This window comes from Sorex araneus, chromosome 1 (genome assembly GCF_027595985.1).
Source record: "Sorex araneus isolate mSorAra2 chromosome 1, mSorAra2.pri, whole genome shotgun sequence".
NCBI lineage: Eukaryota > Metazoa > Chordata > Mammalia > Eulipotyphla > Soricidae > Sorex > Sorex araneus.
The window spans coordinates 5,439,089-5,453,298 of record NC_073302.1 but is presented as its reverse complement, the minus strand read 5'-3'; the positions used below and the strand labels follow the sequence as shown (position 1 = coordinate 5,453,298).

The window sequence follows — 14,210 nt, the reverse complement described above, 5'->3', positions numbered from 1 at the left end:
AACCAGTAACATTCCCCTGACCCTGAAAGAGCTTCCAGTGCAACATCGTTGGGAAGGATGAGTAGAGAGAGGCTTCCAAAATCTCAGAGCTAGGACGAATGGAGACATTACTGAGACCGCTCGAGAAATTCGATGATCAACGGGATGATGATGATGATGATGATGATGAATGAAACACCATGAGATACAATTACGGACTTATACACTTTTGTGATTACTTTTCAGCCATACAATGGTCGAGTATGAGGGAGGCATTTTAGAGATTCATTTCTCTGAAGACATGAAGGCAGGGATGGGGGTGGGGGAGGTGGCCAGACAGGAAGGGGAAGAGGATGAGGTTGGGGAAAGGCGTATGGAGGAAAGATCTTGGGTGAGTATGGGGTCCCATTACTGAGATTTGGTCTGGAAAGTTCTGTTGGACAGGGAGAGTTCAGGTGTGGGGGCATATGCAGCTGATGGAGATGCAGTTAACCCCCACCTCCTCGCTGAGTGGTGCTGCAGGTTCCTCAGAGCTTAAGCGGAAGTAAATCCTTGTCTGAGCACTGATCTCCTTGTCCAGTGTTGACTACATATATCCCCCCACCCCTGAGTACTGATTGGGATCTGCATCCCACTGAAAGAAGAGAAGATATCAGAGGGAGTTTGGGGTGTGTGTGTGTGTGTGTGTGTGTGTGTGTGTGTGTGTGTGTGTGTGTGTGTGTGTGTGAGGCGGGGGTTTAGGCACCCCCAGCTGTACTCAGGGATCACTTCTTTTTTTTTTTTCTTTTTGGGTCACACCCGGCAATGCACAGGGGTCATTCCTGACTCATGCACTCAGGAATTACCCCTGGCAGTGCTCAGGGGACCATATGGGATGCTGGGAATAGAACCCGGGTTGGCTGTGTGCAAGGCAAACGCCCTACCCGCTGTGCTATCACTCCAGCCCCTCAGGGATCACTTCTGGCAGAGCTCAGGGGATCATATGGGGGTGCTGGAGATTGAACCCAGGTCAGCCACTCTCAAGGCAAGCCCCCTACCCACTGTACTGTCTCGGCAGCCCCTGCAGGGAGTTTGTGATGTGAGGTAAATGATCCGACACTCAAAGGGTAAAGGGTGGAGACTCTTACAAGGGCGGAGCCCTGAGGGAGCCTAAGGCGCTGATGGGAGGGAGGAAGTGCAGCGCCCTCTCCTTCTCCCCTGCTCCCCCTCAAGCTCTGCCACCCTCCCCCGGCACCCTTCCTGCTCACCAGACAGCCTCTGGACTGGGCCGGGCCCCGTCAGGACGACAGCCGAAGTCATAGAAGGTGGCTGTGCCAGGGGGTGGAGACATGACCTCAGCTGACCACGGGAGTCTCTGACCCTGAGTGCCTCAGTTTCCCAGCTCGTGTCTTCCAACCACAGCAGCCCAGTTGCCAAGCATTGCCCCCCACCCCCGGCCCCCATATACTCTGCAGCAAACCGGCACCCCCTTTCTGCAACAAGCGCCAAGCCCCACCCGCTACCCGCTTAGACGAGGATGGCACAGTGACCCCGGCTTGCCCAGATGAGGCGCCTCTGACACGGAGAGGTGAGGGCGGCGGGGTGTGGTGGTGGTCACACACGGTGGGTGGCCTCCCAAGCCTCAGCCCTCAGCCTCTCTGAGTCAGGGGGTCGCACACGGCGCGCACCGTGGGAAGTGGAGACTCGCAGCGGAGCCTGCAGCCTCGCTCTGCGGACCCGGGCGCCGGGAGGCGAGCTCGAGGGCGGGGCCTAGGGGCGGGGCCGCGGGTGGGGCTTGTGGGCGGGGCCGAGGCGTGGGCGGGGCGCTGCGTGGGCGGGGCCGGGGAGTAAGTGCGGTCCCGCAGGGGATCCGTTTGAAGCGGAGAGGCGCGGGTTAGCCTGCGGCCGGATCTTGCGTTAGGCGACCCCTGAGGCGAAGTGAAGCGTGTCACGTTGGAAGGAGCGAGGAGAGCGAGGGGTACTGAGGTACGGAGGGGCAGGGCCGCGAGGGGGTAGTGAGTGGGACTGATCCTGTGCTGAGGGGCAGGAGTGAGAGGAGCGGGGCCTGCGCCGGACCGAGGTGAGGACAGAGTAGGTGTCTGGGGCTTGAGAACTGAGTCGAGGGGCCTGGAGCCAGCCCGCGTCGGGAAGCCCTCAGGGCCGGCACCGGAGGGGCGTGGCCAGAAACTGGGGGCGGCTCCGGGGCGGGGCTTAGGCCTGTTCGAGGGGCTAAAAGCTGACCGGACTGAAGCTCGGGGCGGGGCCGGGGTGGGACTTACCTCTGGGCTCTGGGGCGTGGAGTGGGCGGGGATTACTCTGGGGCGGGGGCGGGGCGGGGCTTAGACCCCTCTGAGGGGCGTGCGGCGCGCTGCGCTGAGCTTCGGGGCGGGGCCGGGGCGGGGCCGGGGCCGGGCGAAGGCGCGCGGGGCGGGGCGCGGGCTGCGGCGCGCGAGCCGAGCGGCCGGCCGAGCCCCGCCGAGGCCCGAGCCCACCCGAGCGCGCCCGAGCCCGCGGCCCCCGCCCGGGGCGATGGAGCCGGAGCCCGGCGGGGCGGCCGCGGCGCTCCTGCGGCAGAAGAGGGCGGCGTTGCGGCGCAGGGGGTGCAGCTTCGAGAGCCCCAGGTACCGCCGGCGCGGAGGGGCGCGGCCGGGAAGGGGCGGAAGCGGGGAGCCGGCCACGTGCGGGCCGGGGGGTGCTGGCGGCGTCCGAGGGGCTCGAGGGGCCGCCGAGGCTCGGACGGAACCCGGCGGCGGCGACCCCCGGCGGAGCGCGGCTCGGCGCGGGGCGGGGGCGGGGGTGCCGCGGGGGGCGCGGGCACGGGCGGGGGTGCCCCGGAGCGGAGCCCGGAGTGTCGGGGGTCCCGCCCCGCGTCGGCCGGGCTGTGTGGGGGGCGAGCGCCCGCCTGCCGCCGGCCCCGGCTCAAGGACAAGGTCGGCGCGGAGCCCCCCGCGGGCCCGGGAGCCGCCCCGCACACCTGCTGCCGCCCGCGGACTCGGGGGGCGCGTTGACTCGCCACCGCGTCGCTCGGGTCGACCCCCGGCCCGCCGCAGCCCTCCGCTGCCTTGCAGCAGACGCCCGCAGGCTCGCGACGTGCCCGCCCGGACCCTCCCCGCGCCTCGCCCGGCCCGAGGGGTCCGGTCCGAACAGCCCCCTGGGCCTGATCCCCCGCCCCCATCCTCGCCCCCCAAGCCCTGCATTGGGTGAGAACGGGGACGGGCACGGGGACGGGCCCCGGGGCAAAGCCAGGGAAGGGCAGGGGGCGTCCTCTGCAAGGTGAGAGAAGGACTCCGCCCCCGCCCCTCCGGAGAGACCCCCAAACGCCCGGCCACCGCTCCTCACCCCTGCCCGGCTTTGCCCGCAGCCGGGTGCGCTGAGCGTCGGCCCTGGGGAGGGGTCGCTCTGTCCCTTTCCGCAGAGGGCATTCCCCCTCCGTGTCCGGTCCCGGGGGCGTCTCCCCTGTGTGGGCACTGTCTCGCCCACCTTGCTCCTCTCTGCCTTGCAACGGGCTTTTCTTCACTCGAGTGATGCCACCCGCCTCCTGCCACCACCCCGGTCTCCCTGGCCCCCCCCCCCCCCCCGGCTCAGCTCTGTGTCCCTCTCCCGGGGTGGGGTACCCCGCTGCAGGCGGGCCTGGATGGTGATGCCCACCTAGAGACCGGGGGACCGCAGACCCCACCTCTGTCGTGCCTTGGCCTGGCTCCCACCGAGGGAGAGGAAGGATGCCTGGGGTCAGGCCCGAGGGCACGTTCAGAGCAACTCCCCCGCGAACTTTCGGTGGTGTCTGTCCTCGGTGGGGCTATCTCTGGGACGCAGTGACCACAGGCCACCTGTGGCTCTCGGGCGCTAAAAATGCACCCCGTGCAGTGAAGGAGCGGGAGTCTTCATTTTCTCTCCCTGTAGCCACCTCCAGGTGCCTAAGGTTTCCAGCACTGGACAGCTCCAGTTTCTCTGAAGTCTCTCTGTTACCAGTCCCCTCCCTTGTGTTAAGGATCTGAGGATAAAACGATTTCTAGGCCCCCCGAGGCTCCCTCCCCGCTGTCGAATGCTCTGTGGATGAATCTTACAAACCGTGAGATCAAGGTGACCATTTTCCTGGCTGTCGAGTGATGTGTTTTCGGAGGATGGTGTATCCACTCACCCTTCGGTACTGTCTGTGCTGTGGATTCTCAGTGCTCCAAGAGGCATTCGAGTCCCTGTGTCACCTGTTCATAAGAAGACTAGCCGTTTCCTAACGAGGAATTCATAGAAGGGAGGGTGATCGGACTTAAGAAAAGGCATTTAAAGGTGCTTGACACATAAATGCCAAATTGCCCACCATTTGGGGGCTGCAGGGATAGTACAGCAAGTAGGGCACTTGTCTTGCACACGGAGGGCCTGGGTTTGATTCCCCCCCACCTCCGTATCCCATTTGGTCTCCTGAGCCCCACCAGGAGTGAAGCCAGGAAAGCTCTGAGCATTGCCAGTGTGGCCAAAAATAAGTAAATTGGCCACCAGAATTTTCTACCAGTGTACAGTTCCCCGAAAGCACACAAATGTTCCTGTCTTGTCTTGTCGTTATTGCTAGGTTTTATCATGTATAAATATTTGCCAAATTGGTGCTTTGTTTTACTTTGAATTATGTTGTTTATGAGGGAGGTCAGATTTTTTTCTCTTGTATTCATCTATTGTCTTGTATTTATTCTTTAAATGAAAAATATAGGCATTTACTTGATCCATTTTCCCCTGGAATGTTTATCCTCTCCTTGCATTGAAGCACTTTATTAAGAAAATTTGGGAGGATCCAGAACAATAGTCCAGTGGGTCGGGTGCTTGCCTTGTTCAAGGCTGGCTGGGGTTTGATCCCTGGCACCACATATGATCCCCCAAGCCCCACCGGGAGTGATCCTTGCGCAGAGCCAGGAGTAAGCCCTGAGCACCACTGGGTTTGACCCAAGTCCCCCACCCTGAACGTTAAATTTTAGTCAAATATTTCCCGTTGTTCATCGATTTCCCGTTGTTTGCTCGAGCGGGCACCAGTAACGTCTCCATCGTGAGACTTCTTATTACTGTTTTTGGCATATTGAAGACGCCACGGGTAGCTGGCCAGGCTCTGCCACGCGGGCGAGATACTCTCGGTAGCTTGCCAGGCTCTCAAGTGTTTATATAATTTTTAAAAATTAGTGAAATCCAGTAATTATTCATCCTATTCACTCTTATTAGAAGAGGCTTCTTTGACTTAAGACAGATGTTGCTTGTCTAATCTCTCCCATTGTTCTGGTTGCTTTCCAAAAATGACCCATTTAATCCATTAATCCCAATGATCTCACTTTGAAGCGAGACTGGTAAGTGCTGCCCTTTGTGAGCTGGCTAAATGGACTCAGGGGGCCAAGAGAAGAGCTGCCGTGGGGGGCCAGGGCCCTGGTGCAGTGGGGAGGGCAATTGCCTTGCACGTGGCGGCCGTCCCTGGTTCGATCCCTGGCACCCCTTGGGGCCGTCGGAGCCCACAGGAGTGACTCCTGAGTGCAGAGCCAGGAGGAACCTCTGAACCCTGCCAGACGTGGCCCCCAAACAAAAACAAACACAAGAGGTGACACGGGCTACTGTGACCCCCGCTGCCTTCGCTGGAGGGCGGCCCCTGCTTGAGGCATCTGTTCCCGAAGGCCCAGGGAGGCGAGGGGCCACGAGGATGCAGAGCTGCAGCTTCTGCAGAGGCTCCTGGTGGGCTGCTGGGGGGGAGGGTTTGCTCTGCCTGCACCCCCAGAGCCTTCTCATCCGCTGTGCCAAGCTGAGATGTTACGGTGCTGGGGGGGGGGACTCAGCCCCGCTGCGGGGACCCCTCGTCGGCCTGGGCACTCTTCTCAGAGGGCATCCGTCTGTGCCGGATTGTCCGCGTCAGCGCTGCACCCTGGCGGGCAGGCTCGGAGCAGCAGGGTGGGCCCGGGGAGCAGGACCAGGCACCCCGGCAGGCACAGAGCCACGAGGGAAGCCTGGAGGTCTCCAGGCAAGCGGGTTCGCCACGCGTCCCGGCTGTGTTGTTCCCGAAGGGAGTAAGGATTGAGAGGGGCCCGGGCCGTGTTTCTGCCCGCTCTCCCCGCTGGCGCCTGGGCTCGGCCCTCTGGCAGTCAGGAGCCCCTCTCTCGGGGTCGAGGTGGGCTTGGAATGACCCTCGGGCACAGCCTTGGGCTCACACCTTCCGCTCCCTCCTCCCTCGCTATAACCCGAGCCTCCGCCGGGATAGCCCCCTCCCGTCCCCCACCCCCAGTGACGTTTCCTTGTCCTTCACCACGTAGGTGAAGACTCTGGGGCCAGACGGCCTGCCCCGCCGCTTCTTCCGGACGTGAGGATCCCAGGGCATGGCTGAGAGCTAGCCCAGAACAGCTCTCTGGGGGCCTGCAGAAACCCTGACTTTGGGAGGGACCAGGGGGTCCCCCGCCCCACCCCATGACCCCTCTTTGTCTTGCCTTGCTTAAGGCATATTTTCAGAAATAGGAGACTGGAGCAATGATATGTGGGTAGGGCATTTGCCTTGCACACTTCTGACTGGGGTTTGATCCCCGGCACCCCGAATGGTCCCCTGAGCCCCATCAAAAGTGATCCCTGAGTTCAGAGCACAGAACCAGGAGTCAGCCCTGAGTAGTTGGTCCCAAGACCAAAAAAGAGGAAAAGGAAAAAGAAAGAAATATACCTAATATCTTCTGTGGTGATTGATCAAGAAATACAGCGAAGGCACCTGGGTAATTTTAAATTCACCCGTCGAGGGCCAGGCTCTGATTTTGAATGTAGTATTCGATGGAACCAAGCCACAAATGGGCCCAGGCATGAAGCAGTTACATTATCAGTAGGGTGGACCTTGCAAAGCAATTCCTAAAGGTCCAGAAATTGCACCACTGAACGGAACGTTGGATGCTAGTCAGGTCAGCCTCTCTGGGATTGGGTCTCAGGTGTGTCCTGGACTCGAAGTGCCAGCGTGACCTGGGAACTTGTTAGAAGCACAGATTCTCCAGGCCGGTGAGATAGTACAGGGGGTAAGGCGGTTGCCTCGCACGCAGCCAACCTGAGTTTGATCCCGTATGGCCCCTCTGAGCACTGCTAGGAAGAATTCCTGAGTGCAGAGCCAGAACAAACAACCCTGAGTATCACTGAACGGGGCAGAAAAACAGACAGCGGCCAGTGCAAACGCTCCAACGCAAGCCCAGATTTCCGCAGTCACCGTCCCCGAGAGCGGGCTCTGAAAACCCCTTGAGAGCCGGGGCTCTCTGGGCTTACTGCGGTGGCGCTGTCCCTCGTGAGGGGCACACCTGCCTGTGCTCGGGGCTCACACCTAACGTGGCAGGAGAATGGCCCGGGGACCGTCTCCCGGCCTCCCCCAGGGAGCGGCTGACTCACTGTCCAGGGCAGGTCTCTGCGCTGTGCTTTTCACAAGCTCACAGTGAAGCCAGGTGCTGGCCCAAGGAAGTCCTGTGAAAATGATGGCTCGAGGGCAGGGGGGACATGGGAATCTTCTGGGCAGCAGCCCTTGCAGCGGCCCCCCTCCCCCCCTTCCCCCCTGCTTTGGCTGGGCTTATTTCGTGAAGGAGGAGGGAGCCGGCAGCTCAGCTCTGGTCTCGCTCCCGGCCCCCGGACTGAAGCATCTGCCCCAAGGTGACAGCTCCTCTCCCCAGCGCCGGGAGGGGCAGTGCCCAGGGCCCGTCCCAGGTGGACAGTGAAGCCCGGGATTGCCGACTGTGGTCCTGAGCCCCCGGCCCGCAGCAGGAAGCTCTGCAGAGCTGCGGCGGCAAACGGGATTTAAAACGCATCGGCATCTTGTGCGGTGGGTGCCTTCCCAGCTGCTAAAAATGGTTTAAAGAGTATCCAAGGCTGTGGATGACAGACAAAGGAGGATTTTTGGCTCGTGCAATTGCCAAATACTGGGGTGGACCAAGAGCTGCCAAAGGCTAGACCTGGGCGCCAGATAGCGCTGCCGGGAGCCGGAGCCTTCAGGGTTGGCTTTGCCCTCCGGCTTTCCTCCTGGGGGCAGAGGAAGGAGCGGCAGTCTCCCACGCAGGCCCACAGCAGGTCTCTCTCCTGGTGGTCCTAGAGCGGGGCTTCTAGAACTCTCTCTCCCCTCGTGACCCCTTCTTATCATAGAAATCTTTACATGACCTTGGCTTTGAAAAACAGATATGCAGGTCAAACATCTACTGATCAAAAGCCATAAATTTATCTTAAAACAATGTTTTCTTTTTTTTTTGCTTTCCCAGTGGGTCACACCCGACAATAAAATGCTCAGGGGTTCCTCCTGGCTCTGCACTCAGAAATTACTCCTGGAGGGGCCGGAGCGACAGCACAGCGGGTAGGGTGTTTGCCTTGCACGCGGCCGACCCGGGTTCGATCCCCAGCATCCCATATGGTCCCCCCAAGCACTGCCAGGAGTAATTCCTGAGTGCAAAGCCAGGAGTAACCCCTGTGCATTGCTGGGTGTGACCCAAAAAGAAAAAAAAAAAAGAAAAGAAAATACTCCTGGAGGTGCTCTGGGGGACCATAGGGGATGCTGGGGATTGAACCCGGGTTGGCCGCTTCTAAGGCAAACTCCCTACCTGCTGTACTATCACCCCAGCCCCTTAAAACAAAATTTTTGTGGCCCCCACGTTCAGTAACTCAACCCCACGCGGGGTCATCACCCACAGTTGAAGAAGCTGGAGTCTGGGGTGCGGAGAAATAGTGTAGGGGTTCGGTACTTGCCTTGCACAAGATTGACCCCAGTCTGACCCCCAGCACCACATTTGGTCCCCTGAGCCCTGCCAGGAGTGATCCCTGAGCACAGGGTCGGAGTAAGCCCTGAGCACCCAATCAAAACATAGAAGAAGTTAGGGTCTAAGGCCTGCCCCAGGCTTGGTGGTCCCTGGATGCCTCCGATTTTATAGCCGAGAACCAATCATTGTGACCAAAAGGGAATAAACTTGCAAATTGACGGGTCCTGGACAAAGAACTGAGAGTTTAAATAGCTCCTACGGAGAGACTAAGAGGAGTTGCCTCAGGGAGCGGCTGGCGGCCCCCCCAGCCCCCCAGGGCCATTATTTCTGGGAGGTTTTCCAAAGTACAAATACTCAGATGCCCCCAGAGTCACAGAATTGAGGTTTCTGTATTTTCCATTCTAGTTGTAAAGCCGACCTCAGTTGAATGGTTAAATTATGCTTACTAAGTTTAGCCCCGGTGGGTGCAGGGCCCTGCTCAGACAGAAGATTTTGAATTACAAATGGAAAGCATCTTTTCTCCTCTCCCAAATATTGCTTCCTACAGAGTGGCTTCCTTATTAGTAATGCATATAACCCACGCCTTGAAAGAACAGATAGGATGCCAAGACAAATGCGGGCCTGTTCCTGAATGTGGCTTTTCAGGCCAAGAGAGGTTCAGAAAAGAACAATTATCCATTCTGCATTTGGATGTCTTCTTTGCTTCTTCCCAGTGTTTCTCTTAACACTTTTGTGATTCTTCCTATTCTTTTTCTTTATTTGGGGTTTTTGGGCCACACCCAACAGTGCTCAGGAGTCATTCCTGGCTCTGCTTGGGGGACCATACGTAGAGCCAGAGATTGATTAGGGGTCAGCTGCATGCAAGGCAAGTGCCTTGACCTCTGTACTATCTCTCTAGCCCCTATTCTTAGGGAGAGGGTTGGGGCTTCACCTGGCAATGCTCAGGGGATACTCTTAGCTTTGTGCTCAGGGGGACCCCTAGCAGTGCTCAGGGGGACCAGATGCAGTTCCAGGTATTAAACCAGAGTTGGTGGGAAGCAAAGCGTGCACCTTCCCCCCTCTACTGCCTCTCCGACCCCAGCCCCCTATTTTTAATGTCGTATTCCAGGAGATATTTTTCACAGGTATTTTTGTAAGGAAATACTTTCATGTGAAATGAGGTACTTTCATTTCAGAGTCTTCATCCTTCTCCATCATTTCACTATTCTTTCGGTTTGTGCCAGGTCCGGAAGTATCAGCCACAAATACGTTTGCCGCTCCTCTCTGTCTCCTGAAAAGCCAGTTCTCCTCCTATGAGCGAATGCAAGCGGGCAGTGAGGGGTGGTCCAGGGAAGACCCTGAGCAGCTGTCTTGCGTTGAGCTCTTGGCCGGGAGAAGAAAATTAATTTTCCTATTATGTCTGTTCTCCTAAGAGAAAGGGCGGGGGGGAACAACTTTGATTATTCTCGGAGTTTAAATTTATGCAGACCAGCTTCCTGTCTTGGAGGAAGACAATCGTCAAATCGGTTGTGCTTACGAAAGTCAGTGCGGGAGATCATGTGTGGCGGTCTGGGTCCAGAGATGAAGAGCCCGACAGACATGCGGCCTGGCGCACAGGGCCGTGGGCAAGTGAGAAGCGAGTCGGCCGGTCCAGTGCCCGAAACTCCCTCCCGGCCTCTTCCCAGCGGGGGAGTTGGAGATGTGAGCGGTTAAGACACAGACCTCAGTCTCCTGACCCCCTGGCGTCCCCGAGGACCCCCTGGATAGTGAGCGAATGTGAGTGAACAGTGACGGGCGGCCGCCATCCCAAGACGTGTTTGTTGAAGGATGTTCTCTGTAGAGTTACTTGGAAAAGAAAAAGTCCTGCCAGTCCTTTGCATCTGTTAGAAAGACTAATAATGCCGGGCCGGAGTGATAGCACAGCGGGGAGGGCGTTTGCCTTGCACGTGGCCGACTTGAGTTCAATCCCTGGCATCCCATATGGTTCCTTAAGCACTGCCAGGAGTAACTTCTGAGTGCAGAGCCAGGAGTAACCCCTGAGAATCACCGGGTATGACCCAAAAAGCCAAAAAAAAAAAAAAAGATAGAAAGACTGATGCCAACCTACCTTTATATCTCAGAAAGATAGCTAGGATGCCCCATCAACTGTAGCACTGTAGCACTGTCCTCCCATTGTTCATCAATTTGCTCGAGTGGGCACCAGTAACGTCTCCATTGTGAGACTTGTTGTTCCTGTTTTTGGCATATCGAATACGCCACAGGTAGCTTGCCAGGCTCTGCTGTGTGGGCTGGATACTCTCGGTAGCTTGCCGGGCTCTCCAAGAGGGGCGGAGGAATTGAACCCGGGTCGACTATGAGCAAAGCAAATGCCCTACCTGCTGTGCTCCAATCCATATCAACTGTAAGTGCAAAGAAATAGGTGGTCTTGGCCCGTGACAGCAAGAGGAGGGAATCACATGGAATTAAAATATTTCTGTTGGGGCTGGAGAGATAGCACAGCGGGTAGGGCGTTTGCCTTGCACGCGGCCGACCCGGGTTCAAATCCCAGCATCCCATAGGGTCCCCTGAGCACCGCCAGGAGTAATTCCTGAGTGCAGAGCCAGGAGTAACCCCTGTGCATCGCCGGGTGTGACCCCCCAAAAAAAAGAAAGAAAAAAAAGAAAATATTTCTGTTAGCCATTTTTGTTTGTTTGTTTTTGTTTTTGGGTCACATCCGGCGATGCACAGGGGTTACTCCTGGCTCACGCACTCAGGAATCACTCCTGGCGGTGCTCGGGGAACCATATGGGATGCTGGGAATCGAACTCGGGTTGGCCGCATGCAAGGCAAACGCCCTACCCGTTGTACTGTTGCTCCAGCCCAGCCATTTTTTTTTTTTCAAATAATTTACTTTGGGGGGTTTAAAACCGCATCCAGCTACTCCTGGCACGCTGCCAGGGGATTGCTCCCAGCAGTGCTCAGGGGACCAGGTGGTGCTGGGGTCAGACCAAGGCTGGTTGCATACAAGGCAAGCGCCTTGACGCCAGCACTATTTCTCTGGCCCTGCTGGCCATATTTTAAAAGGCAGAAAGAAACAATTGTCATCAATTTGTTTTGTCTGGAGGTCATATCCGGTGGTGCTCAGGGCTTACTCTTGGCTCTGCACTCAGGGATCCCCCCAATGATCAGGGGACCGTGTGGGGTGCCAGGGATGGAACCTGGCTCAGCCCTGCGTCAGGCAAATGCCCTACACACTGTATTAGCTCAAGCCTCCGGTTGTCATTAATTTTAAGGATTCCCTTCGCCAGAATATAGTCACTTCAACATGTAACCCATATGAAGAATAAGTGACTTTCTTTCCCTGTACTGGAAGCGGGGCTGTACTTGGTCCTTCCCCCACCTGGGACACAGACGAGCCACTTCTGGTGCCCATCCAGCTAGTGGCCGCCTTGTTGGCATGCAGGTGCCTGTGGGGGCAGTGTCTGAAAGGCGCATCGGGCCTTTGTGTGCTAATGGAATGAAGAACAGTGAGAGGGAAAGGTTAAAAAAAAAATGGGGAAGCTGGTGCGATATACATTGATCAGTCGCTTACCTTGTGGCCGCCTGGGTTTGATTCCTGACACCCCGTGTGGTCCCTAGAGCCACCAGGAGTGGTCCCTGAGCTCAGAACCAGGAGGAACCCCTGAGTACTGCTGGATGTGGGCCAAAAACAGAGAGAGAGAGACAGAGGAGAGAGACAGAGAGACAGAGACAGAGAGACACAGAGAGAAAGACAGAGAGTGAGACAGAGAGAGAGAGAGGGTGGGAAGGTAGAAAATTTAGCAAATGGACTCAAACAATGTGGTTAGTCAGGAAGAATCCTGATTAACTCTGAAAATCATGGTGCCTTAAAAAAAAAATTGAAAGGGGCTGGAGCAATAGCACAGCGGGGAGGGCGTTTGCCTTGCACGTGGCCGACCCGGGTTCGAATCCCAGCATCCCATATGGTCCCCTGAGCAATGCCAGGGGTAATTCCTGAGTGTAGAACCAGGAGTAACCCCTGTGCATTGCCGAGTGTGACCCAAAAAAGCAAAAAAAAAAAAAAAAAAAATTGAAGGGACCAGAGCGATAGTACAGTGCGTAGGGTCCTGCAGCCAACCCAGGTCCTATACCTGGGACCTCATATATCCCTGAGCCCCACCAGGAGTGATCCCTGCACACAGAGCCAGGAGTGACCCCTGAGCTGGATGTGACTCAAAAACAACAACAAATGTTTTAATTAAAAAAAAAAAAAGAAAAAGATTGAGGAACCAGAGAGACAATACAGCAGGTAGAGCACTTGGGTTCAGTTTCCTACATCCCATACCGTCCCTCGAGCCCACCAGGTGTGGCCCCTGAGTGCAAAGTCAGGAGTAATCCCTGAGCATTGCTAGGTGTGGCCCCAAAACAAAAAATAATAAAATATGATAAATTTTTTTGTTAAATGACTGGTTTGGTGCACTTCAGTTCACTGCTCCAATAAATCCCAAGAAATTTAGATTTAAATTTAAGATATTTTACATATAAGTAAAAATATTGTGTGGGTACATGATATGATCCATTCATTTTTGAATTTGGGGGAAATTAGTATACACAAACTTAAAAAAAAAATTGCAGAAGGAGCCAGAGTGATAGCACAGCGGATGGGGCGCTTGCCTTGCATGTGGCCAACCCAAGTTCTAACTCTGATATTCCATAGTTCCCTTGAACCTAACTCCTGAGCACAGAGCCAGGAGTGACCCCTGAGCACAGAGCCAGGAGTAAGCCCTGAGCACTGCTGGGTGTGCTCCAACCACCAACCCCAATGCAGAGGAAACCAGAGAGATAATAAAAGGGGTTAGGGCACTTGCCTTGCACACTGCCAGCCCAGATTCAATCCTTAGCACCACATAGAGCCCCCCAAACCCTGCCAGGAGTGATCCCTGAATACCACCAAATATACCCCCCAAAAAACAAAAAAAGTAAAAAATTTTAAAACCAGAAAGAGGGCTGGAGAAGTAGTACAAGGGTGGGGTGTGTACCTTGCACGCATCCGACCCAGGCTCAATCCCCGGCATCCCTTATGGACCCTGGAACCCCGTCAGGGGTAATTACTCAGTGCAGAGCCAGGAGTAATCCCTGAGCATCGCTGCATATGGCCCAAAAACCAAAACGAAACAAAAAAAAGAGGGAACTATTTGGGGTGTCAAATATTGCAGGGAGCTCACCCAATATCTTTACTGGGTGCTGATTTTGCATTCCAGTGACCAGGGCCATTGGTGAGGGCTGATGGGTGGGTTTCTCTGGAGCACTGAACCCCCCCGCAGAGCTCACAGATGGACTCAAAGGGACAGTTCATGTGGGAGCCTGTGGGAGTTCATGTGGGATCTGAGCAGGACATTGGTGTCTTCTTTGAATTGGGGTATGTGTGTGTGCGTGTGTGTATGTGTGTGTGTGCGTCCGTGCGCACACGCACGTGTGTGCGCCTTTTGTTTGACAGAGATGTTTCTATCTGCTGGGAGTGATTCTGCAGAGAGAAGGATCTTAGCCTAGGTGGAAGGGGCTCTAGTTGCAGAGAAAACCCAC

The 14,210-nt window shown here is 56.5% G+C and overlaps 1 protein-coding gene across 3 annotated transcripts in view; it reads left to right on the top strand.

The window, feature by feature from the left end:
• Positions 1-1,816: 1,816 nt before the first annotated feature.
• The window catches only part of GARNL3 (GTPase activating Rap/RanGAP domain like 3), a 146,381-nt gene continuing 133,987 nt past the window's right edge, over positions 1,817-14,210 (top strand). The window contains exon 1 of one of the 3 annotated variants that reach the window (XM_055140411.1): positions 1,817-1,944. Coding sequence is in view for 2 of the 3 variants with exons in the window: in XM_055140406.1 (XP_054996381.1) it covers positions 2,488-2,579 (92 nt within the window). In the remaining variant the exon portion in view is untranslated. Of the gene's footprint in view, positions 1,945-2,406; positions 2,580-14,210 lie in introns of those variants that run through there. The other 2 variants (XM_055140406.1, XM_055140417.1) reach the window with 2 other exon arrangements.